Source organism: Narcine bancroftii, chromosome 10, assembly GCF_036971445.1.
Source record: "Narcine bancroftii isolate sNarBan1 chromosome 10, sNarBan1.hap1, whole genome shotgun sequence".
Lineage (NCBI taxonomy): Eukaryota > Metazoa > Chordata > Chondrichthyes > Torpediniformes > Narcinidae > Narcine > Narcine bancroftii.
In genome coordinates, this window is record NC_091478.1 from 15013572 (window position 1) to 15040917 (window position 27346).

At 42.6% G+C, this 27346-nt stretch overlaps 1 protein-coding gene and 1 long non-coding RNA gene across 3 annotated transcripts in view; one reads left to right on the top strand and one right to left on the bottom strand.

The window, feature by feature from the left end:
- Window positions 1-17406, bottom strand: part of afap1l2 (actin filament associated protein 1-like 2) — a 194351-nt gene extending 176945 nt beyond the window's left edge. The window contains exon 1 of one of the 2 annotated variants that reach the window (XM_069899994.1): window positions 17088-17406. Coding sequence is in view for 1 of the 2 variants with exons in the window: in XM_069899995.1 (XP_069756096.1) it covers window positions 17088-17103 (16 nt within the window). In the remaining variant the exon portion in view is untranslated. The remainder of the gene's footprint in view (window positions 1-17087) is intronic. The other variant, XM_069899995.1, reaches the window with a different exon arrangement.
- On the top strand, window positions 17135-26944 carry LOC138744204 (uncharacterized). The gene is made up of 3 exons (XR_011345358.1): window positions 17135-17336; window positions 23946-24073; window positions 26757-26944. It is a non-coding gene; the product is annotated as an uncharacterized lncRNA (long non-coding RNA).
- Window positions 26945-27346: the final 402 nt, after the last annotated feature.

A 27346-nucleotide genomic window follows, 5' to 3' on the forward strand; every position in this document is an offset into this window, starting at 1 on the left:
AATATAAAGATAAAGAACGAAACATGGGAGAAGTTATGTTCAGGAACTATGAGAAATACAATAAATATGAGGTTACATATGATACAATATACAGGCTATATATTACACCTCAAAAGTTAAATAAATGGGACCCAACAGTATCTGACATGTTTTCGCTGTAAAAAGGAAATGGGAACAACAATTCATGCAATCTGGACATGTGAGAAAGTGAAAACATTTTGGGAAGATCTAAACCAGATAGTAAATAAAATCACAAAAAGCAATATACCAAAAAACCCAGAGATCTTCCTCCTAAATAATAAAGAATTTGGACTTGATTTGGATGGTGCACAAAAAAGATTTGTTAGGATAGCACTAGCTGTAGCAAAAAAATGTATTATGTCAGCCTGGAAATTAGAAGATAACTTGAGAATACAACAATTGTATATAGAAATGAATAAATGTATTCCATTAGAAAAAATAACATATAATTTAAGAAATAATAATACAATATTTGAACAAATATGGGAGCCATACATGAAACATAATAGAGAAAACCTACCGGGGACCTCTACCACCTAAAATGACAGAAGGAGAAGAGAATGAAAAGAATTGACTCAGTGGAATTTCTTGTTTATTTTTATTGAGTGACAACATTGTTTGACGGGTTTAATGCATCTTAGATTCTGAACTTTAAATGAATGGGAGGGGAGGTAGGGAGGGTGGGATGGGTAGGGGGGGGGAGAAAACAACACTATATATTGGAAAAGGAAAATGTATGTATCTTGATCAATGTGGTTTATAGTGTGAAAAATGAAAAATTTTTTTAAAAATATGACAGCATGGTCTGATCTTTCATTCATATTTGCCGGCAGCTGTGCTAATTCTGACAACGGCAAACCAGCAGTAGCCATAGTTAAAGATTTGGAGTCACTGCTTTTAGGAACTGCAAATCCCTAACATACAATGTTCCACAAAGCCCCTCTTGTTTAGAGGATCAGATTTTAGTTAAAGCAGAGGTATGAGCAATGGCGACTGACAATTAAAACATCTGATTGCTGCATACATTTCTATGCAGTGCTCGGTTTTCTGGGAATTTAAAGGTTGTGGACCTATCCTCCAAGCTTCTTGCACTAATATGCTGAGCATTATCGCAAGTCAGATCTGGGTCACGTGAAACTGATACAAGATTCCACAAGATCATAATATTCAGCCCATTGAGTCTGCCCCAAGTCTTTCATTTGGAAGAAGCCTACAGTTTAGCTTCCCTGGATGAATGGTGAGGATCTGCTGGAGAACTGTTGTTGGAAGCTTGCAATACAACTTTTAGCAATAAATATCATTTTAAGCAAATTTCTAATTTTCTCCAAGCCTTTAGAAGATTTTTTTTTTTAAAAAGACACGCTTAATCCTAATCTTGTTTAAAAATATACTTTTTTCCATACTTATTGTTCTATTAATGTGTGCATTAAAACAAAGCTACAAATCCTTCATATCAGAAAATCTGAGTTGGGCAAAATTTGTTTTATAGTCATATTCTACTGTCAGGGACATTTCCAAAATGTTGCAAGTCTTGAAACATTACACAAACTTCCTTCAGCAGTTTACTCAGACAAATGGCTTATTGACCTTCCCTCAAATACTGGACCTAATGATTGTCTCAGATAAAGTTACTCAAAATTACCCAACTCTGTAGGTCTGCAATAATCAAAAAGCAAAGGACATGAAGATCCGCAAACAGACAAGATGGGACTCTGGGGCTCAATGGGATGGTGTTTGAAAAGGCAACAAGAAATGAAAGATCATGGAAACTGAGCTCAGAAATGACTACAATGAGGTTTAAGTTGCAGGAGGTTTTATTTTATCACACAAGAGATTTTATGTATTTAGAGGCTATTCTTTGTCAAAGTGAAAATAACACATTGTGATGCTCTGTTCAGGGACTTAAAGCTTTCCTTACATTCAAGGTTAAGATTTTACTTGGAGGGGTTTTTCTTTATTTAAAAAAAACTTGCTGAAAAGCTGGAATTCTATTATTACTGCAAACTAAGGAGATTTATCCATCATTACTCAAATGATGAAAATCTTGAATTCAAAACTGCCTTCAAATATTTAAAGGTACAAGTATTCTAACAGAATATTGGAGCAATGCTTCAGAAACTCAGCAGGTTAAACAGTGCACTTTATGTAGGAAAGATAAAGATACATAACTGATGCTTTGGGCTGGAGTCTTTCAAGGTATGGAAAAATGTTGCCAGGTGCCTGAACAAAATTTTGGGGAGGGGGGTGAGGGGTAGGGGGAGAATCACAGTTCCAAAGGCAGGAGGTGATAGGTGGTTAACAGAGGGAGGACACAGCAGTAATCAGAGGAGGATTGGCTCTCTGAACAGTGAAGGAAGGGGATGGAGAGTTGGAGGAAAGAAGGGAAAGGGAAGGATGGGAGAACAGAGACCAGTGAAGTCAATGTTAATGTATCAGGTTGGAGTGTACCCAGGCAGAAAATCATGTGTGGTTCCTCCAATTTACAGGTGGTGTTGATGGGGTAGTACATGAGGCCATGGACAGACATGTTAGCATAGCAGTGGGATACAGAATTGAAATGGTTGGCCACAGGGAGATCACTGAAACTGATGCAGACAGAATGAAGGTACTCAGCGAACCAATCTCCCAGTCTGTGCCTAGTCTCTACAATGTAGAGAAGGCCATAAAGGGAGCACTGGAAGAAGTAGACAACTCCCGTGAGCATTGGAGCAGATCCTTTAAAGTCAACCGACTTAAATTTGAAGATGGTTAACGTCAGGTCAAAAGGTTTAACATGCGTCTTTCAAAGCTTTGGATTTGCTGGTTATTCGTTATTCATTTCATGTAGTCCATATCAAAGAGGAGTTGAAATATAGCTAGAATAAACTGGAGTTTCTGAAAATAGTTAAAGGCTTCCAAAAGGTTCTTTGAAATTCTGTATTTAATCCCATAATGCTTCACTCATTGGCAGGCTGAATGGATTCTGTAAATGAAGACTTAATCAGTTCTGCTTTGTCCTGGAAAGTTTTCTTCCTTGAAATAACTACTAATATTTAATTAACTTTTGTCACTGTTAATTAAAAAAAAGCTTTTTATTGTCCCTTAACTCGTTCTAATTTAGTTAAAGCCATCAATAAATGTAATTGAGGTACACATCATGTTCTGGTGAATGATGCCCATTTTACTCTTTCTGCATAAGATTATTTCTTCAGTTGTGCCTCCAGTCCACAACCTGGATTTTGTTGCAATAAAGCTATCAAAGTTCATTATTAAATGCAAGAACTGACAGTCATCTGTCCCATTTAAACTAACGTTAAACTAATCCTGTTTGATGTTCCCACCCCCACCACCCATCCCACAGTGCACTGGGAGAGATTTACAATGGCCAACCTTTCTCTTCTGCAAAGTGCCCTCTTGTACTCACCCAATCGGCTGAGTAGAGAATCCCAAAAGTTTCAATGAAGATCAATGAAAAAAATTAGGACTCTCTCATTTTGGTCCAATTAAGTTTTATTGCAAGTGATTCATGATTGTTGATTAACCTCTTTAATTGTGAAATTTTATTTTCACAAACTCAGTCAACCTGTGGGAAAAGTTTCAGGTTTTCTTGGAAATTAAAATTTATATTTTTCAGTTTGTTTCTTTGCTTTAAAACTTAATCCCTTTTATTATTCCCATGTCTACTCATCTATATTTTGTTTCATGTATGTGATTTAAATACATCTTTCATTTACTTCCTTGTCCAATTAATGGAAATCCCTGTAACCAAGCCAGTAAAAGGTGTTCATAGGTATCCAGATCAACAGTTTGGTCAACATCTAATCAAAATATTAACCCAAAGATTTAAAGACAAGGGTTTCATTGAGAATTGCCAGTGAACACAAAGTAGTGAATGGATGAATAGTTGCGGTATAAGAGAGAGGCAAGATTCTGACTTCCTGCTTATTTGAATCAATAGCTTGATACATACAAACTGTTATTATAAAGGAACCAAGGTATTGAGGACCATGGTTCAATAGGTTCAGTCATAGCACTGTAAGCCTAGTTCAAAGTTCAGATTTATTGTCTCCAACATCGAAGTACTCGAGATGGCAGAGGCCGACAGCATCAAATCCACACTGCTGAAGATCAAACTGCGCTGGGTAGGTCACGTTTCCAGAATGGAGGACCATCGCCTTCCCAAGATCGTGTTATATGGCGAGCTCTCCACTGGCCACCGAGACAGAGGTGCACCAAAGAAGAGGTACAAGGGCTGCCTAAAGAAAGCTCTTGGTGCCTGCCACATTGACCACCGCCAGTGGGCTGATACTGCCTCAAACCGTACATCTTGGCGCCTCACAGTTCGGCCGGCAGCAACCTCCTTTGAAGAAGACCGCAGAGCCCACCTCACTGTCAAAAGACAAAGGAGGAAACACCCAACCCCAACCAACCAATTTTCCCTTGCAACCGCTGCAACCGTGTCCGCCTGTCCCGCATCGGACTTGTCAGCCACAAATGAGCCTGCAGCTGACCCCTCCATAAATCTTCGTCCGCGAAGCCAAGCCAAAGAAAAGACATACATGACATCACAAGCTACCCTGAGGATTTTTTTTTTTTTTTTACTGTGAGCGAGGCAGAATTAGTACCTATTGGTAGTGCAAAAAAGCTGTACTCAAGAAGGTACGTACACGTAAACAGATAAAGAAATGTAAACAATGACTAAAAAAAATAAAATGCACAAGAGTCCTTAAATGAGTCCCTGATTGAGTTTAGGAGTTGGATGGTGGAGGGGTAGCAACTGTTCCTGACCTGGTGGTGTGAGTCCTAAATGGTATTATTAGAAATATTTTGAACTATTTTTTGCTTCAAGGAAATGTTTTAAATACAATTTATATTTCCTGTACTCTTTTATTAGAAACATATTCTTTGCCTTCATGTTCCTTTGCAGGATATAGATTTCACATCAATATTCAACATATTTTAGACTTTAATTGGAAACATACTGTATAACAAGCCAGGGCTCCCCAAATCTCTCATTATATGAATCATGAGCTTCTGTTCAAAGCGAACACCGATATCACATCAAGCTGTTGGCTACTGCCACTTAATGATCTCAGGAAAGTGATTCACAGAGATCACACCAATTGGAATTTAATTCAATTCTATTTGCAAGATAAACATTGTAGTCCTACTTCCAGGTGCATTTCATGGAATTAATAGCAAGCAAAGCAAAAATAATGTTTGTGTCAGGTGTCTACGTCAACCAGCCAAGATGCCTTCTGAAATTAACAGGAGAGGTATTGAGATTGCAATTTCATTCAAAAACGTTAATGAAGGAGCAAGAATTAAGTGATACAAATTCACTAATTACACTAATCTTTTGACCATCTATCCTGAACATTATTATTTGTTCCTGAATCATTAAAACTTAGAACATTAAAAACTCCTTTTGCCTGACCACATGACATCTTTATCAATGATATCTACTACAGCCAATACCCATTAAACACATTCTGTTACTACCAGATGTGCTCATCTTTCCATGGACAAGCTCCAAATGACAAAGATCCTGATTATGGAACCAAGATGTACCCAGGTGACATGTTGCATGATAACTGGGAAAATTGCTTTGAGTTTGATTCATCTGAAATAATATTGTGATTGAAATTGAGCATTGCTATTGATTTATGTTGAATATAGATTTGGGTGATACAAGACCATAAGACATTGGTGAAGAAATAGGCTATTCAGCCCATCAAGTCTTCCCCAACATTCAATCATGAGCTCATCCATTTTCCCCACTCAGCCCCACTGCCTGGCCTTCTCTCCACAATCTTTGATGCCCTGGCGAAACAAGACCCAATCAATCTCTGCCTGGTCTCCACAACTACCTGTGGCAATAAATTCCACAGATTTACCACTCTCTGGTTGAAGAAATTCCTTCATATTTCTGTTTGAAGCAGATGCCCTTCAGTCCTGAAGTTGTGCCCTCTTGTCCTAGACTCACCCACAATGGCAAACAACCCTTCTATAGCTACTCTATCCATGCCTTTCAACATTTGAAATGTTTCAATCATATGCCCCCTCAATTCCAGTGAATATTGCCCAAGAACTGTATACTCCTTGTATGTTAAGCCTTTCATTCCTGCAATCATCCTAATGAAGCTCCTTTGAACCTTCTCCAACATTAGCACATCTTTTCTTAAATGAGAAGCGCCAAAACTGCTTCAATACTCCAAATTCCTCAATTCTTCAATTCCTCAAAATGAATGCCACCATCTCAACCTGCACGTTTACCTTCAGGCAAGCCCTCGTGAGGACTCCCAGGTCCTTTTGCATCTGGGCTTTTTCAATTCTTTCCCCCCATTTTTAAAAAAGTCTGTTCAGTTATTTTTTTTTCTACTATAAAGTGCATGACTGTACATTTTCTGACATTATATCTTATTTGCCACTTCTCTACCCATTCTTCTCATCTGTCCAAGTCCTTGAAAAGACTGGGCTTATTAGTTATCATTAAGTGATAATGTTGGCTATTTGTGTTAAATAAAAAAATTCAAATCTGCAGTACAAAAAATAATAATAGTTAAAAATGGGCTCATTTATTTACATATTGTGACACAGGAGGCAGCTGGGCCAAGCAAGATGATCCCTTAAGTACCAAGCCCCTTTCTTCTCCTGTACCAATTTTCCCCTCACTTCTCCCTTCGTTTTTCTTTTTCAAATAACCTTCTTTAAGGGAATATTTACAATGGCCAATTAGCCTCCCAACTGCACACCATTGGGGTTTGGGTGGAAACTGAGGCACCTGCAGAAACCTACATGGTCACTGAAGGAAGTACAAGCTCCCAAGATCAAATGGAATGCAAGCTATAGTCCTGAAATTTATGCTCAAGTCTCTAGAACATACTTGAACCCAGACTTGAGAGTTAACATTACAATCAGTGAGCTACTGATACAATCAACATAATCCAGTTTGATGCTTATCCCTGGCACCAACAATATTTCCCAAACATTTCCTAACTTAATCTTTGATTAAGCACTGAAGACAGCACTTTCGACTGGGACTCATCATGTTAAGGTCTGGCAGTGATAAGCTTGCAGTAACATTTTCAATAACAGTTTTCAGTCCCCAAGTTCGATACCTTTAGAAACTAGAAATAAAATTTTATGACATCATTTCAAGTTGGAATAAATTTTAAATTCAGTACTGCCAATGTGGCCATTGTAAACATAAAATGTCTCAGAGAGAAAGTTGATTTTAAACCCACTGGTGAGAGAAACTTTGGAAATGATACGAACAGGATCTGACAAGGAGAGAGCCTAAAAACTTACATTATTTTGACTAATTTGTGGGGCCACATACCTCCACTGTTTTGGATACAAGCAAATGACATTCTGCAAACAAGATGGTTAAGGACTGTAATGGAATAATCTATTCCATTACACAATATTTAGAGTCTTGGATGTGAAACAGATATTCAGAATGTGATTTAGTTTGTGTGGGAGAAGTGGATGAGAGTTCTTTGGCTCGATTGTACAGTCAAGAATAAACCAATTTCTAATCTATTTGGAACAATCAAAAACAAATCCCATTAATTCATTCACTCCTGACATCTCTAGTCCCTTAAATACAAATCCATTTGTATTTATACAAAACTCATGCATATAAAAAAAATCTTTCAAACTATTCCCCCACCTTTGGTTGACGATTTAATTTCATGACCAACTAATTTGCTAATTCCTCAACCGGAGAAAAGCAAGTTATTCACCAGCAAAACATTTTATAATTTCAATACTCGCTTCTCATCTTCCCCTTAGTCTTTTCTCCTCCACTGAATGTAGTTAAAGTTTCCTGAAATTCCTGACGGAGCATCACGACAGAAAAACTGCTGAGGTTCAAAATGATGGTCAAATAGCATTTTTGAATAACAAATTGAAGGGCATTTAAGAATACTAAATTAATTGAAAGGGGAAATAAAGGGCATGGAAAATTAATGTGCGCCTGGAGACATCTGAACATACTTTTGTGTGATTTTTAAGTTGTTCCTGTGAGACAAGTATACCAACATTTGTTTAAGTGCAGAACTTAGCATCATCCTGTATGCCAGGATCCTTGACAGCTTGTGACAAAGTGTTAATTTCCTGCAATCATTTCTTACACTATATGTTTCATTTATTTTGTTTGGAGATACTTGTGCTCGGAATTGGTCTGTTCTTTATTTCCCGATCACTTCAGTAAAAATTTCTCCACCTACCCAGCTCAGAACTGAGCATCCAAATTGCAGAAACTTTCAGAACAGCCTCACCAACCACTTTTAGAGCTGCACAAAAAACTCCTTTGCAAGCAATCAGCTTGAGCGATGAGGAATTAACACAGAAAAATGAACAAGTATTTATTCATAATGCAGAACAGGCAAAATACAATGAAATTCTGGCACATTGAATGAGTGGGGGAGAGAAGGCAGCAGATGTAGAAAAATATGGGAGAAAGTTAGTGTTCACTTCGGAAAGAAAATATGAATTTTTTTTAAAGGGGGACGAATAACTAAAAGTTCATGAGCATTGGTTACTTGGTATGCCGAGCCTTTAAATCCCAATAGAGGATGTTCAGAATTGGTAAACAATCAGAAATGTAAATGTCATTTTTGCCCTCATTGGTAAATAGGGTGGGTACACAACAGTAATAAATTCTAGGACCCACTTGTACAGAGCAAGACAAAAGAGACAGTGGGAAGAGAAGAGAATCAGCCACAGTCATTAGTTAGGGTGTGGAATAACAGCCCTGCTGTCCAATAGCATCATCAATCACCATATGAATGAAGATCTAATGATGAACTTAGAAAGCAATCAACAACATTATTGGAGCAGACAAATGGTGTTTTATCTTGTTACAGCAGCAATTTGAATTCCCACAGCAAAAACCATGGATTAGATTTGAACTTACTGAATGGTCAAGCAAGCTCCTACTTCAATTTATTTTGTTCCTTGGAACTAAAGAGGGTTCTCAAATAAAATGTAATAGCTCTGTCTCTTAAGGAGATATTACCGTAGACAAGTAGGCCCTGACTCAGGATAATGATTAAGATAGAGATGTTCAGGAAGGACATTACACAACTTAGGCCTTGGACACTTATGCTTTGAAACACTTGGAAGTGAAAGGGATGTTTCTCTTTCTTTACAATTCCATAAAGAACCATCTCAATCCTTCCCTCTCCCTGCACAAAACCTCAACAGGACCCCCTCCCCCCCCCCACCCCTTTGCACCACCGTTTTTCCTCTCACTTGCACATTTCAGCACCAACCTTAATTACCTCCAGAGCTTCTGAGAGAGAGAAAATTCTCCAGAGCTTCTGATTAGCTTTATTAATGACCATCTTATATTCTTGAAATGGAACTCAGATGTGTTATTCAGAAAGAGGTCAACTTGTTCAATTTAAACATCATGAAAATCCTTTTACTTTACACTCATGGATGCATTAAGGTGAATTAAGGTGAACAGTTTCATTTTAATCCTTTGACAAGCTGATTGTGAAGGCTAAATGGACCAATTTTTTCTTCATGACTCATTCCTGCATTAGAAATCAGCATGGAAAAATGAATGAGCAGTAAACAAAGAGGAACTGAAGGGACTCATCAGGTCTCCAACTTTTTTATCAGATTCTTCTAATTTCTTTTTTAAGTCCTCTACTTCCATTTCTATGGCTGTTTCTCGTTCTTCCACCTTGTCCACTCTTTTTCCTATATCTGACATGATCATCTCTATTCATTTTTTCTTCTGTACTTTTTACTCTTCTTTTTATTTCACTGAATTCTTGTGACTGCCATTCTTTTACTGATTTCATATATTCTTTAAAAAAATATATCCATGTGCTTGCCCTTCCCTTCATCTTCCATTTCTCTTCTTCTGAGTCCACTCCAGGATCTGTGTTGGGTATTTTTGGTCTTCTTATTTTTACTAGAAGTGTCTTGATGCTGGTCTTCTTCCTCTGGGTTGGTCATCTGTTGTTTCTTTGATTTCTTTTTACTCTCTTCTTTCTTGTTCTTGTTATTTTCTATGTTTTCCTCTTGCTGCTTTGCTGTGGTTGTCAATTTCAGCTGTGGAGATCGACTCCTCAGCTGGTCCCCCCTCCCGTCAGTGTTATTTTTGTCTTGCGCGGTTGCGCACTTTTGTTTGGCTCCGTGAGCCATTTTTGTAGTCCCGAGTTCGGGGCTTCAACTGACCTTAGGGAGCGGGCTTCTCTGTCCACGGCGGGCCTCCTCGTACAGTTAAGGCCTTCACCTTCTTCTTCCGATGTCTTTTCTTCTTCTCTTCTTCCCGTTGCTTTTGGCTTTTCTTTCTTCGCTGCCATTTTCTCCACACCTTTACTTTCACTTTATTTTGGTTTTTGTGTTTATGCCTTTGCTTTTTCACTGTCTTTTTTTTACTTTTCCGGAGAGGGCTGGAGTTCCCCGACCGGCCACTACTCCATCACGTGACTCCCCCCTCAAGGGACTCAACAGGTCAACCTGCATCCATGGATGAAATGAACAGTCAATATTTCAACTAGAGATCATTTTTCTCATTGAAAGGGGAGTTATCAAGCATAAAAGGAGGAAGGGAAGGGGTGGAGCAGGGTCAAGAGGTAATGGGATGCTGGATAAATGGTGGCAGGAGGGGAAGGTGGAGAGTCTGGTTGGCAGAAAGGGACCACTGGGGAAGAGGGTTTAAGAAAAAAAAATCATGAACAGGAGCAAAAAGGGCACATAGAAATAGTGGGAATGGATAGGGTGGGGGGGGGGAACGAGGCTACAAAGGGGGAGGGCATGGCATACTCAGATAATGCTTTGTATTGGGTGTCTCCTACTCCTTCCTTCAACAATTCCTTGGATTCTGAGTGGAATGGGTCTGCTTTCTATTCCTTTCAGAAGAATGCAAGGTGACCATATTAAAGGATGAAGGATTTAGAGGGTAATTGAGATTGAGCAATTTTCTCTACCTTGAGAATCTCACGATCAGGAGTTGCTCACTTAGGTCTGAGGCAAAAACAAACATCTTCCTTCAGAGTGCTGAGAATTTTTTGGATTACCCATCCTGGAAGGATTTGGCTGATTACTTGAAAGCTGTATTCCAGAACGAGATTATTAGATTACATGGTACCAATGGATTAAAAGGCTAGGCATAGGATGGGTTGTTTTTTGAAATATAAAAATTAAGCCACAATCTTGGTTATTTGAATTCCTCACAACATGAAAAGTCAGCCTGAATCCAGAAAGACCTGGGTACATTCAGTTTTGGGTTAATAAACAACAGGTAGAATTCACTTGAGGAATTGCCATAATAATGTCCAATCACTGCAGTCATCAAGATCCTAGTGACCACGACTGACCAGAAATTTGATATGACTAGAAAAATAAATTTGCAGTTATACGATGACATCAGAAGTAATTCAACTACATGTAGCTCATCTTTGGACTCTTCAAGGTCTTTCTACAATTTTCAAAGTTTGGAGTGTGGTGTGATATCCTCTCCAGGATTTTTAAATTTCTCATCTTTTACATTAAATGCCCATCCACTCTGGCATATATTTCAGTCCTAAACCCCTCTGAGATATCCATGCTACTGCAATTCTGGATCATTGCAGTTAAATCAAAGGCTGCTATCAAGTCATAGCCTTTGGATTTTACTTCCTAAACCTTTCCGATTCTACCTTCCTTTAAAGCTCTCCTGAAAACCACCAATTTGACTACGATTTTGGTCATCCATCTGATACCTCATTCTATGGACCATTGTCATATTTGTTTCGGTAATGCTCCTCAGAGTCTTCTTGGATTATCTGTACAGATCAAAGTTGTTATTTTTTTTTTATATACAACTTCGCTTGGATAAAGATAGCTCCGCAAATATTAAATTGGAATAACAGAATCTAAGATGATAAGACACCTCATCTAACATTTGTGTTTAGATTGCACTTGCCAATGGTATTCTGTGATGCAGAGACTAACAATCACAGGAGACCCCCGAGAATCTAGTACCTCTCAGATCTGCAGTCAGTTACAAGGACAAGGCAGCAGATACAGAGGAACACAATCTCCTCCCCTCCCAGATCAAAACCTATGTCATCGCCAAGTCAAAATCCTGGAACTCTCTCTTTGTAACAGCACCCAAGAACCTTCATCACACTGATATCAGAGGTCATGACCACAGCTCACTACTAACATCTTCTCCAAGACAACGTCACCTAAAGTACATGAATATTTCATTATTAAATATTGATTCAAAGAAACCATTCAAGGTAACTGATAGTACAGATTCTATCGCCAATGTGTCTATGTACAGATGGTAGTGTAGGATGACTGTGATTGGCTGAGACCTACTGGCAGGTCTTAAAGGATTGCTCCTAGCCAGACCAGGTCATTCTGGACTGGTCGACCTACTTGTGATATCCTCCAGTCTCTTAGTTAATAAAAGCCTTGGTTTGGATCAACAAGTCTTTGGTTCTTTCGACTCGCACTACAAGGTAATAACCCAGAAAGTGACAAACACCCCTGAAAAAAAATTAAAGTACGATGATCTTAATTGCCTCAAAGCTCTCATTTCCCTACATCAGAACTAAAGATATTAAATTTGAAAAATACATTTGGAATTTGCCAAGTAAATCAAGACTGATCTTGGTTTAGATGACCAGTGACAGGAATAGAGGGACAACAGGCTATGGTGTTGATCTGCACTTTTGTCTCTAGTAAATGTGTGAGTAATCAAGAATAAAGCACACGAGTAGCTGAGGGCGACAGGCTTCCTCCTCATGTGAAAAAAAATCACTGAATTGAATGGATTCTAACAGAAGTTTCATAGCTGTCATTACTTATACCATGGGTTTTGTTTTTTTTCTCCAGACAGTAGTCTTTAATTCCAGATTTATTTATGTTATTAGCTCCTATTTGCTGTGGTGGGATTTGAACCAACATCTCTGCTCAAGCACAATACCATAACATGATTTCGCCTACATGTTACATGCCTTAGAAACCTATTGGACATTATTATTTTCCACAAGGCCCCCCCCCCCCCTCTTTTTATTTTAAAGCCAGCATTCAGTGAGAAGCATTAATCAGGTGTCCTGAGCAGGACCTTGGATTAAGGTCAAATTAGACACAGTAAGGATGAAAGATGAATTTTTCCTCTCTTAAAACCTAACTCTAAACTGAGGTTGGGTGGGAAGTAGGATTTAGGAGAGAGCAATATTTCTATGGTGAATAGCCAACAAGAAAAATACTCCAAATACTTCGGAGGACAATTTTCAGTTTTGATGAAAAGTCTTTGTCTTGGAATGTTAATTATGATTCTCCTTCCGCAGATACAGCCTGGCCTGCTAATTATGTTTCTCCTTCCGCAGATACAGCCTGGCCTGCTAATTATGTTTCTCCTTCCGCAGATACAGCCTGGCCTGCTAATTATGTTTCTCCTTCCGCAGATACAGCCTGGCCTGCTAATTATGTTTCTCCTTCCGCAGATACAGCCTGGCCTGCTAATTATGTTTCTCCTTCCGCAGATACAGCCTGGCCTGCTAATTATGATTCTCCTTCCACAGATACAGCCTGGCCTGTTAATTACTTTTCTCCTTCCACAGATACAGCCTGGCCCGTTAATTACGTTTCTCCTTCCGCAGATACAGCCTGGCCTGTTAATAATGTTTCTCCTTCCGCAGATACAGCCTGGCCTGTTAATAATGTTTCTCCTTCCGCAGATACAGCCTGGCCTGTTAATTATGTTTCTCCTTCCGCAGTTACAGCCTGGCCTCTTAAGTGTTCCACACATTTTCTGTTTTATTCAGCCACATATTAGTTCTTGAAAGATCATGGTTGTAGATGTGATGTGGCAAATTCTAATCCATGGTAGACATTAAAAATTTGACAACTTTGACAAACCACCACTCCATTTTGGAGAGTTACTACCAATCTGACAAGCAGTAATTTAAACTTCAGGTAAAGCATTCATATGATGTTTGTTAAATCATGCCAATGTTAATCTGAACAAGCTGTACAGGGATCTTTAAAATCAGTCATTTATTTACTACCCAATCTCAAGTAACATCACAAAGCAGATGAGCCAGGAAAATGGATGCTTTAAATTGGGTCTATACAACTTCAAAGTTACTCTACAAAGGGGTCAACAGAGCAATTGTTTTACAGCTACAGATTCATGTAACAGAGAAACACACATCAGCCCAGAGAGTCTGTATCAGCCATCAAGCAGCATCAAGCTCAGATCACTCTTGTTCTTCCCACATAATGGAAGAATTTGGCAGCCAATTAACTGACCGATCCCATTTGGGATGAGGGGGAAATCTGGAATGCTGCAATGCTGTACTAGCTCACCAGGGTAGATGTACATTTTAAATAGGCATTTCAAGTATGTGATCCCCGTGTTTGAAGGGACACCTGCTGCATACACTATAGTATTGCTACTGTAGTATGCCTTTCAGTAGCTGAACTATTTTGCTAGATTGATCAAAAGTTTTGACTCTTAAATAACTAGACACATTGTGATATTGATATTCCCAAACAAAGACTTCAGAGAGCTTTCTTTGTCCAATAGTAAAACACTATGCAGACACTGTGGTTGAAGCAAAGACAATACTGGAGAAACTCAGCAGGCCAAACAATGAACTTGTTTGAGCAAAGGTACAAAACCAACGTTTCAGGCTTGAGTCCTTCATCAAGGCCTTGTCAGTGTTTGTCATGCTGAGTTTCTCCAGCATGTTTTCTTTCTTTGTCCAATCCCAATTTCTGGAAATATCAGGTTTTATTTTAGTTGGTCTTGGTGATCCTCTATGAGTTGACACCAAGGTGATGACTAACAGCTGCCCTTCGTTAGTATTGCCAGGATCATCACCTGAACATTACATTGGCCACAGAGGCACTATTTTCCTGATTAAACACAAATAAAACTCTTTCCTGCACACTGTTGTCCATCTGTTCAGTTGCATGGCTTTGAGATTAGACTGTTTCAACCTTTGCATTCCCTTGGTGACACAATTAAATTCAAACAATTGGATTTTATGCTCCAATGCACAATCTCCCCAGTGTGGCCAAGATCCAATAATTAGGCCAATTGAGGTCACAACACAGGACAGCTGCTTTAAAAAATAACCACAGGTCAATAAATCAGGTGTTTGCTGATTACATTGTTAACATTTGCAGTTGAACCTGGTGCTCGATTTCCTTAGGTCAGAAGGGATGGTTCCACCTCCAGGAATTCTCCATGGATGTTGTCAGCGCTGCTCCTCGATTGACCCGGCAACTTGGAGCAGCAAGGAACAAATCCAGCACAACCAATCTCCTCTTCCCTGACAGGACCTTGGCCAAGATTGGCCACACGAGCCTCACCCCCCCCCCCCCCCCCCCCCCCCCCCAAGATGGGACACAATCCCAAAATGGGACACAATCCCAAGATGGGACACGAGTGACTGCAAAACGTCCGAGTCTCCCGCTGACCCCACATGCAAACCCATTTACCCGCATTTTCCCTGTTACTTGCATGGGGTCAGGGTTTCGGAACAAGTTTGGCTGGGAGCATTTTTCCGGTGTAGGCTTACATTCGTTTGGCCGATCTGCGCCTGGACAAGTGGTAGGTTTGCGTCAAAACCTTCGACTTGCTCGGAAGGTTCCGACGCAAACGAGAAGTCGAACCTGAAGAGGTGATGGTTTTCCAGGCGCTGGACCCCCACGCCCCGTCCCGGACCCCCACGCCCCGTCCCGGACCCCCACGCCCCGTCCCGGACCCCCACGCCCCGTCCCGGACCCCCACGCCCCGTCCCGGACCCCCACGCCCCGTCCCGGACCCCCACGCCCCGTCCCGGACCCCCACTGAACCGCTGCCGCGACTCCAGGTCGCTGGTTTCCGAACAGTGGGAATTGGGAACACGTGCAGGATCGGAAGGGGCGATCAGCGCTCCCGTGAAGTGTTCGCTTTAGTTCAGAGACTCGCTCAGCGAGTGGTGGGGGGGGGACAGGGGGTGGTGGGGGGGGACAGGGGGTGGTGGGGGGGGACAGGGGGTGATGGGGGGGGGACAGGGGGTGGGGGGGGGACAGGGGGTGGGGGGGGGACAGGGGGTGGTGGGGGGGACAGGGGGTGGTGGGGGGGGGGACAGGGGGTGGTGGGGGGGGGGACAGGGGGTGGTGGGGGGGGGGGACAGGGGGTGGTGGGGGGGGGGGACAGGGGGTGGTGGGGGGGGGGACAGGGGGTGGTGGGGGGGGGGGACAGGGGGTGGTGGGGGGGGGACAGGGGGTGGTGGGGGGGGGGACAGGGGGTGGTGGGGGGGGGGACAGGGGGTGGTGGGGGGGGGGACAGGGGGTGGTGGGGGGGGGGACAGGGGGTGGTGGGGGGGGGGACAGGGGGTGGTGGGGGGGGGGACAGGGGGTGGTGGGGGGGGGGACAGGGGGTGGTGGGGGGGGGACAGGGGGTGGTGGGGGGGGGCAGGGGGTGGTGGGGGGGGCAGGGGGTGGTGGGGGGGGCAGGGGGTGGTGGGGGGGGCAGGGGGTGGTGGGGGGGGGCAGGGGGTGGTGGGGGGGGACAGGGGGTGGTGGGGGGGGACAGGGGGTGGTGGGGGGGGACAGGGGGTGGTGGGGGGGGACAGGGGGTGGTGGGGGGGGACAGGGGGTGGTGGGGGGGGACAGGGGGTGGTGGGGGGGGGACAGGGGGTGGTGGGGGGGGACAGGGGGTGGTGGGGGGGGACAGGGGGTGGTGGGGGGGGACAGGGGGTGGTGGGGGGGGACAGGGGGTGATGGGGGGGGGACAGGGGGTGGGGGGGGGACAGGGGGTGGGGGGGGGACAGGGGGTGGTGGGGGGGACAGGGGGTGGTGGGGTGGGGGGGACAGGGGGTGGTGGGGTGGGGGGGACAGGGGGTGGTGGGGGGGGGACAGGGGGTGGTGGGGGGGGCAGGGCAGGGGGTGATGGGGGGTGGGCAAAATTTGCACCTTGAAGCTCTCGCAGGCAGAGCTGGGCCAGTTGCCGGGGAGTTTCACCTCGTCGCTGAAAGTGGGGACGGGTGAGAAACGCTCCACAAGTGGGCGGCGGAGACGCGGGTGAAATAGGTGGTTGCCCCTCGCTGGCGCCCCTGCCCCTCTCTTACCTTTGCTCCGGTCCATGTGGGAGGTGGGGAAGGTGTCAGGCGCCCCCTGAAATGCCCGGCTCGTGTCTCGGTCCTGGAGCGCGAGAAGGCGCCTCAGCTCGTCCCCCGCAGTCCCTTCCACTCGGACTGAGTGAGCAGCCCCGCCCGGTGACGCTGCTCCCCTGGCAGCTGGGAAGATAACAGCGATGGCACAGACTGGCTGGGCCAGCTGGATTCGCACCTCCCGCCCGGGTAATGGGTCGCTTCTGAGTGAGTTCCTCTGCACTTTTGTTCATGAATAAACATTTCCGGCTCTAACTTTGGACAAGAGAGGCCGAATTTTTATTTTCAAAAAATCCATTGGTATCAAATGCAATAAAAGGCAACGTCCACCCAGCGTGTTCCTGGGGAGTAGCGGGAACCCAGCGGGTCAGACCGTCCCCCCGCTGCAGCTCGGGACCCTTGGGGTTTCCCGACCTAGGACATCGTGGCGACCCTTTGCATTACACTGAGGAAGCGCTGGGCCGTCGGGCGGGGGGGCTTCAGTGCAGCCCACCAAGAACGGGGATGACCAGCCCCATCATCCGATCAGCACTTGTGTGTGCCGCCCCCTGCTCAGATCTCGTGGCCTTTTCCAGTTGGTCTTCGGGACCTTCCTTCCACGCTTTCCTGAAAGAATCGAGGGGCTGCATATCAAGGGCAAAACGTGCCTTGTCTGAAATCTTGTGTCTCTGTCACAACTCTATCAAGCTGTCTTGGCATGGTGAAAGCTACTTGATCTTTTTGATCCAACCCACTTCTCTCCAGATATTTTTGTTCATGACATTCTTACCAAATGAGCACGAGAGAATCCAATGATATGAAAGTGTCTGAATTGAAAGCATTAACATGAGTTTCTCTGCCTATAAATGTCGCCTAGCACAGTCTGTTGCTTTCCTTTGAAAATAAGTTGGCGACAAATAGACATTTTTTGTTTCTGGTGAGTATTAAGGTCAGGGTGCAGCCCCGCCAAGCTCTTCTCTATTGAGCTTCTGCGGGAAGAGTGTGACTGGAGCCTCACAGCCTGCTTTGGAAACTCGAGTACCCACAAAAGGATAGGGCTGCAGAAAGTGGCCAACCTCATCGAGTCCATCCCGGCCACTGACTTCCCATCCATCAAAGAGATCGATGTGAGATGCTACCTCTTAAAGTACCCCATCCTCTCTGATCGCAACCTCTTTGTGGCTGCTCCCTTCAGTCAGAAGGTGCAGAAGCCTGAAGTCCAGAACTTCCTGGTTCAAGGTTTTTTTTAATTACAGTCGCCCTCAGGCTCTTGAACCTCCTGAGACTAACCATAAACTTCTCTATGGCCACCATAAGACTTGTCTGTACTTCTAAAACATCACTTTTTTAACATTTAAATTTAGACATACAGCACGGTAACAGCCCCTTTCGGCCCACGAGCCCGTGCTACCCAATTACACCCAACTGACCCTAGTATGTTTTGAAGGGTGGGAGGGAACTGGAGAACCCAAAGGATACCCATGCAGACTTGGGGAGAATGTACAAACTCCTTGCAGACAGAGCTGGATTTGAACCCTGCTTGTTGGTGCAGTAACAGGATTGATCTAACCACTAAGCTCACTCTTCCACCCCATTTGCAACTGTTAATGTTTATTTTGCTATCCTTTAATATTTACCTCTTTTGCTGCCTTAGCAGATGATGGAAATTTAATGTTTGCTATTGTAATTGGTATATGCAATATACCAATTATCAAATGTACCATTTGGCTGCAGCCAGCAAGAATTTTGATGCATCTGTATATTGTAGTTATAAATTCCATCTCATCTTGCATTCAAAGTAGTAAGACCGTCCCCACCTCAATGACGGCCACACTTCCTCCTCAATAAAAGAAAAACAACAATTCCTTGATTCCACTAAGTAAATTCTCTCCTGCATTTCCATAGGGAGTTCAGAAGAAAGCTTGAATATGATTCAAGACACCATCCATCTTGAAACATTTAATGTAATAAAATTGTCTCAAGGCCTGCTACAAGGCAGCATCAAAGAACATTTGGCACCAAACTATGTAAGCAAATATTAAAAGAGGTGACAAAGACCTGATAAGGAACATTAAAAGAGTCAAGAGAGGTTTATGTGAAGAAGTTGAAAATGGATGTAGAGAGGAACCCTTCATGAAGAAGCAGAAATGGAGGAGAAAGCCAACACACATTTAGCAAGGAACATTAGGATATTAATTTCAAGTATTTCAGAAGGCAATGATGACAAAAGTAGTCAAGGATGATATGGATGATCATTTAATAGATATGTCATATCAGCCTTCACACAGAATATGATACATGGTTTTCATTTGCCAAAAATAAATAAATCCATGTAAAGTATATTTGATTTATGAAAATCCCAAAATTATGTGAAATATTTGAATTATTATAATATTCTAGTTTTTTATTTGGTAAAAGGCCCTTAAGGTCCTACATTGCTCATACTCAGGGTCATAATCTGAACTTTGTAGAAAAGTTAGGTCTCATGGACAAGCCCAGCCAATCACAATGACCCTTGACTCAAAATAAGCTGGGTAAACAATAGATGTTTTTTGCACTTGGATCACATGTGGATTTACATGACACACCCTACCATCACAACAGATACATCCCTGAATGATTTAACTCTCAAACCTTTTCGTAAATCAAGCAATTTATTTGAGAAATTGCTCTTTCTCTTTGGCTTGGCTTCGCGGACGAAGATTTATGGAGGGGGTAAAAAGTCCACGTCAGCTGCAGGCTCGTTTGTGGCTGACCAGTCCGATGCGGGACAGGCAGACACGATTGCAGCGGTTGCAAGGGAAAATTGGTTGGTTGGGGTTGGGTGTTGGGTTTTTCCTCCTTTGCCTTTTGTCAGTGAGGTGGGCTCTGCGGTCTTCTTCAAAGGAGGCTGCTGCCCGCCAAACTGTGAGGCGCCAAGATGCACGGTTTGAGGCGTTATCAGCCCACTGGCGGTGGTCAATGTGGCAGGCACCAAGAGATTTCTTTAGGCAGTCCTTGTACCTTTTCTTTGGTGCACCTCTGTCACGGTGGCCAGTGGAGAGCTCGCCATATAATACGATCTTGGGAAGGCGATGATCCTCCATTCTGGAGACGTGACCCATCCAGCGCAGCTGGATCTTCAGCAGCGTGGACTCGATGCTGTCGACCTCTGCCATCTCGAGTACCTCGACGTTAGGGGTGTGAGCGCTCCAATGGATGTTGAGGATGGAGCGGAGACAACGCTGGTGGAAAATGTCATGTCAAATGCATGGATTTCACCAGTTCATGAGTGGGTTAAACAAGCTAAATTCCTTTGGTTTTTACTCTGGCAATCGTTCTATTAATAAGTAGGCAAATGTTTTTTGCTTGGATGTTCCTAAACCTACAAGAATAAGCAGCTTGCATTAATGGCTGTTGTAGTTAACAGTCAACAAAAACACCTAATTTTTTAAAAACCAGATGCCTTCTTGTCTTTTAGAAGACCACCTACAAAACAAATGTTTTTGAACAATATTATCAATTATTTAACACTAACACAAGCATTATGAAAGCTACCTAGCTTGTTGAATTTGAACTGTGTCAATATTTAATAGCTAAATGATTCAGCGACTCAATTTCTTCTCTCCATACAATGATGTCTGTTCCACTCAATGATGTTGGCAAGACGAGCTTAGTTCTAATATTTCTCAGTCAGGGTTGAAAGCATTTACAGGAATTTCCTAACAAGAAGTTGTGCAAATCATTTTGATTGCAGAATATTTTTTCAGATAATCTGTACTCAAGTACTGGTAATCTCTAATGAGGAATATATAAATCATAATTAAAACAGCCTAATGCCATAAAAGGCCCTGAAATCTTTAAAACTGACATCTTCATAAAATTAATTCAACACTTTCATCTTGTGTCCCATGTTTGTGTTTTAAGTTTATATATCATCTGATTGTACAAGTACAACCCGACGAAACAGCGTTCTCCTGTCCTCAGTGCAACATACTGCAAACATGCAGACAAACAATGCACGTGCATAGTACTTATATACAATACTAAAATATTATAATAAATAAATATTATTGTTAAATAAATAGTTGAGTCACAGAGGACTTGTATGAGCAGTTCATCAGTTGCTTAGTAATCTTATTGCTCTTGGGAAGAAGCTGTTCCTCAGCCTGGTGGTTTTGGCTTTGAAACTCCTGTATCTCATTCCAAACTGGAGTAGCTTGAAAATGCTGTGTCAGGGTGGTGGGGTCCTTAATGATTTTGCACATCCTCTTCAGACAATGATCCCAGAAAATCCCATTGATGGGGTTGGTGGGGTGGTGGTGGTGGAAGGGAGACTCCAGTAATCCTCTTTGCTGCTCTTATGGTCCTGTAGATTAACTTCCAATCTGATGCTCGACAGCAACCGTACCACAGTGTAATGCAGACAGCCAGGACACTTTCAATAGCACTCCTGTAGAAAGTAAGCAGGATGGTACCTGGTAACTTTGCCTGCCTCAGAACTCTCAGGAAGTGCAGTAACTTTTGCGGGAAACACAAAAGTCTGCAGACACTGTGAATGTCGTAAAAACACACCAAGTTGCTGGAGAAACTCAGCCAGTCTTTTGGCATCCATAAAAGTAAAGATCTATTGCCGATGTTTCGGGCTTGAACCCTTCTTCAAGCAATAAGCAAAATCAGCCAGAAGCAGGAAATCTCAGAATTCAGACAACGCCGGCTGGGGGAGGAGTTTAGACCAACAAAAGATGTTAATTGGATATGATAAGGGGAGAGGTCAGAATTTATCATGTCTGTCCGAAAGGAGACAGAACAGGGGGAAGATGGCAGAAGAAGTGAGGGGGGTTTTCAATGAAAATCAGACAAGTCAATATTAATGCCATCCAGTTGGAGGGTGCCTACCCCACCTATCCCTGTGACCACAGAAAATGCTCCACTTGCAACCATACCTTTTTCCTCACCACCAATCAGGGCCCCAAACAGACATTCCAAGTGAAGCAACATTACACTTGTGAATCTGAAGAGGTCACCTACTGCATCCGGTGCTCCCGCTGTGGTCTCCTCTGGATTGGAGAGACTGGGAAATCGCTTTGATGAGCACCTGAGCTCTGCCTGCTACAATAGTGTGGATCTCCCAGTGGCCACCCACTTCAATTCCCCATTCCATTCCCATGGTCTCACGCACTGCCAGACTGAGACCACCTGCAAATTAGAGGAACACCTTATCTTCTGACTAGGCACCCTCCAACCAGATGGTATTCATATAAACTTCTCTGGCTTTCGTTAAAACTTCCCCCCCACCCAACTTTTTCCCGTCACCTTCCCCCAGCTCTGTCTCTCTCTGTCTCCTTTCACACAGACATGATAAATTCTCACCTCTCCCCTTATCATATCCAATTAATACCTTTTGTTGGTCTGGACTCCCCTCACCTCCCCCCGAGCCAGCGTCGTCTGAATTCTGAGATTTCCTGCTTCTGGTTCATTCTGCTTATTTCTTGGCCTGAAACATCAGCAATATACCTTTGCTTTTTATGGTCCTCATGCTCCCAGCAGCGGCAGCAGTGGACCTTGAACTCCCAGTTGTAGTGGAGACCTCAAGCTCTCGGGCAGGAGCGGGTCCCTCGGGCTCCCGGTACGATCAGGGCCTCGGTGGGGAAATGTTGATGATTGGCAGTGGCCAGCATTTTTTTGGTGAGAATTAAACTTTATTTTAATGCTTAAAAAGCCTTACCTTGTTGTTTGTTGTTCTATAAACACGGTTACAAGTGATTTGCTGTTGCTTCTGGGCTGTTTTTTAAAAAATGACTGGTTCTCCGAAAAAACCTTTTATCCAAAATGGGCCCCGATCACTTTGGATAATCGAAGTTGTACTGTACATAATTCCCTGAAATAAGGTTGTAAAGAGATTTTGGCATATTAACCTTCTTAAATCAAAGTATTGAATACAGGAGTTAGGATGTTATGTTAAAGTTGGCGCATTCATATTTGGAGTATTGTGTGCAGTTTTGGTTACCTAACTACAGGAAAGTTATCAATAAGATAGAAAGAGTGCAGAGAATGTTGCCCAGACTTCAGGAACTGAGTTACGGGGAAAGGTTAAACAAGTTAAGACTTTATTCCCTGGAGCGTAGAAGAATGAGGGGAGGTTTGTTAGAAGTATTTAAAATTATGAGGGGGATGGACAGAGTAAATTTAGATAGGATTTTTTCCACTGAGGTTAGGTGAGATGCAAACCAGAGGACATGCATTAAGAGTGAAAAGGGAAAAATTTAGGGGGAATATGAGGGGGAACTTCTTCACACAGAGAATGGCGTGGGTGCAGAACAAGCTCCCAGCTGAAGTGGTCAATGTGGGGTTAATTTTAACATTTAAGAGGAATTTGGACAGATACATGGATGGGAGAGGTATGGACTGGGTGCAGGTCAGTGGAACTAGGCAAAGAAAATGGTTTGGAAACAGAAGAGGCCTGTTTCAGTGCTGTAATGTTCTTTGGTTCTTCCAGTTATGTTTCTTCCTTGGCATCCCTCAGGCATGAGGATGATTTGCTTCCCCTCCAGTTTTGTGGGTTTCAAAAGGGTTAAGAATGTGTATCACAGTTGTTTAGCAGACTGTCAGCTTTGGACTGGGTTTGAAGACATTCCCTTAAATTGCTAAATGCAGGACACATTGGAAATAGCTGTAAACTTTCACAATTTTGGATTTAACATGTAGGTAGTGTGAAGATATACAACAAGATCCATATTTTTCAGGGAATCATTGTGGATCTTTACATTTGGGTTTGGTTCTAGGGAGCAGGAGCAGGTTGACAGAGGATCTTTCTTTTGTGAACAAATTAATGACAACTTGGGTCTTGGTCTCCAGGTGTGTACATCTGCAGGCATCGCCAGTGGACTGCAGCTCAATCTCTGAGAATGGAGTGGAGGATCAACAGTTTGGTCGGTTTACCCGCATCTTCAACATTCTCTCCACTCCAGCAGGGCTTGCATATGGTAAGAAACTTTGAAAGGAGGGTTTGAGTGATGAAATATTCTTGCTTGAATCTGAGAGCAAACTGGGATTGGTTCCCTACTAGTAAGAGTTATGACTTCTCCATCATCATGAACCATCTTTTTGAATGGTAGTGAATTTCTGACGGCAAAGAAGCTCAACATCTCTCATTTTGGAAAGAGGACAATCTGTCTACAGACCTCTGAGACATGATTGTGACCAACATTAAAAAAGGGCCAAATTAAAGTTCAAATTTATTTATAATCTCATTGTACCAGTACAACCCGACGAAACAGTGTTCTCTGGTCTACGATCAAAAATATCGTGTGCAGTAATTGATGCAGCTCCCTGTATTTTTTTTACTGGAGTTGTCATGTGTGGAAGAACATGTCCATTTTACCTCTTGATGGACAGAATCCACAATGCGATTCCATGAACAATTCTTTGAACATGTAATTAATTGTGGGGGGGGGGAACCCCTGTGATTCCCTATGACAGACAGAAGGGACACACCACTTAGGCAACAGGCTATCGGTCACCATTCTGTCACCTTTCTACAGGAGGTCTATCAAGGGCATCACATTGTGGCATGGTTGTTGTGGAGTATCCGATCGGAGATCAATCCACAGGACTGATCACTGGTGTCTCCCTCATCACCACCCCCACCCCCCAATCATGGGGATTTACCAGGATCATTGTTTAAAGAGGAATCACAAGATCAGGGAGGATCCCTACCATCCCGCATGCATCATCTGCCAGCTACTCCTGTCAGGAAAGAAATACAGAAGAATTAGGGCCAGTCTGAAGAACAAGTTCTTCCCACGGGCCATGAGACTGCTGTATGACTGTTGAACTGCTAATACAACACTCCGAGACTCTTTTTAATATATGTATGCACTGAATTTATTCTGCATATTTATCATTTGTCTGTATGTGTGTCATTTCTGTACGTGTGCATGCATTGTTTTGCACCGTGGAGTGGAGAACACTGCTTCATCAGGTTATACTCATACAATCAGATGATTAAAAAAATGAACCTTAATTTGGCCCGTTTCTTTATGATGGTCACAATTATGTCTGAGAGATCTGCAGACAGGTCCTCCTCTTTCCAAAAGCAGCAGGTCTGGCTATGAATTTGTGCCTCTGCCAGGATTTAGAAATTCAACAGGGACACCAAGTAGTCAGAAAACCTCATTGGCCTTTCCAGTCTCTTGTCAGTCAAGCCAAGGACATTGTATTATGAAGAGAGTTTCTGTAGGTGCCATCCTCAAAGTGTTGTCCTTCACAAGCTTTCTCCTGTTCTTGTTTCAAAGGTAGGTGGATCTTTGTTAGTTGCACCATAGATGGTCTTGACAGTGCAAAGACTCTGTGCAGGTCATGGTTCTCAGCAAATTGCTGGACCTCCTGCATTCTTTCCATCCACCATCTGTTCATTAAGTCATGAGAGTTGGTGTCTGATCTGCCTTTGGCCGTGTGTTGAGCTCTTACATTCCCTCAAGGCATTGTGGAATTTCTATCCAAGAACACATTGCATTTGTGGTCATTAGCTCTTTGATTCCTCCGTCATTCTAATCAAACTAGTAAAGGCACAAATGGTCCCTTCACAGGTGGTAAGAGAAGTAGGGTGGACCAGACACTGTGAATTCTATTAGTTAGGAGGTATTGACTAAGAGGTTTGTTTTTTTTTTGAGGTTCTCAAGATGCTCATTATTAGTTTTCTGTGGGACTGTTTTTGTTGCAGACATTGCGTGGAGCCAAGTTGATGGAGCTGACAAAGCAGTTATACAATGATTAGTTATACAACGGCTGTTTTGGATATCCTTCTAGTTTTTCACTTGGATAATGCCAGTGTCCAGATCAAGACTGTTGCTATTGAGAACTTCAGATTTCAGATATATTGTCAGAGTACAATAAATTTCATGCAACCTTGAGATTTTTTTTCCTGTGGGCGAGGAAGAATGACCACTTATTGGTAGTGCAAAAACAAACTTCACAATATACGCGTGTAAATAAATAAATCTGTAAACAAACTGTGTGCAATAGAGAGAGAGAAAAAAATCAATCAGGGTTTTTAGACTGCAGGCATGTAATAGCACAATCAACGAAATTTGCCATTACATGGGCAGCCTAAAAAGGAAAGTGCAGGAAATTTTAGTCAATTTCTGCACCGCAATTTATCCTGTAGGACCTCCACCTACTTTTCAGGGGAAGCCTACAGTCTAAATCTCACCACAAAACTCTCTTCATGTTTTCAATGGATAATGGGTCCCATGGTAAATTTTATGCTTTCGACGAGCTTGGCTGCAAAATGCAAATCTTATCCATGTGAAAAGTTTCAACTTGCTGGATAATCTCTCGGATACATAATGTAATGTGCACATTGTGTTTCTTTCTATGAGGCATTCCCTTAATAATTTAAATTTCAAATCATCTTCCTAATAGCTGGTGCTCAGAATGTAAGAGTGAGGTCCAGTGTTAACTGAGAATTTGACATCATACCATTGAGACAGATGAGAAAGTCAGGAAATAAATTATGGCTAACTGGTTACACAGTGAATTAGAGTTCCATTGCTACAGCCTATTCTAATGCTATTTCATGACCTACAATATATAAAAAAAGATTGTTCTACATATAATGTAACCACTGCTCCAACATCAAGTTAATTTTGGTCTACTTTGTTTCAGTCACCAGTTTTCACGTGCAAGTTCAGGTAGAGTGCCTGTAGACCAGATTGGATTTGGTAATAGAATCTCTACAATACATGCAATGTACCCGAGGCCAACGTGCAGAAACAGGCCCGTCAACTGACCAAGTCTGTGTTTATCCTGTTACAAGCCCAAAGGACCCCAAAACCCAGCAGCAATAAACATTCACCTAGTCAAGTGGCTTTATTTGTTACTTTTTAATCAACTTCAAATAGACTCAAACTTTAACTTAACTCTATTCTTATACTATACCCTATACTAACCCAAATTACCCCCTTCTAATTCTAAGCACACGTGTATGTAATGTGTGTGCAAATTCAAGAAAATTTTTTTGGTTCACAGTTCAATCTCACTTCTTCCAAGTTCTCTGGTTGCAGGCAATCACCATACTGTGCACAGAATTTAACATGTATAAAGTTCACCAGGCTTTGGTGCTTGAAAGATAAATGTTTACTGCTCAGGAAGGTTCTTGTAGGGTTTGCAGAGAGATATTTGTTGCTCCAGGATTTCCACAACTGAGGTACTACAACTCAGGGTCTCGCTGATGAAACTTGCCCCATTAGGGTCTT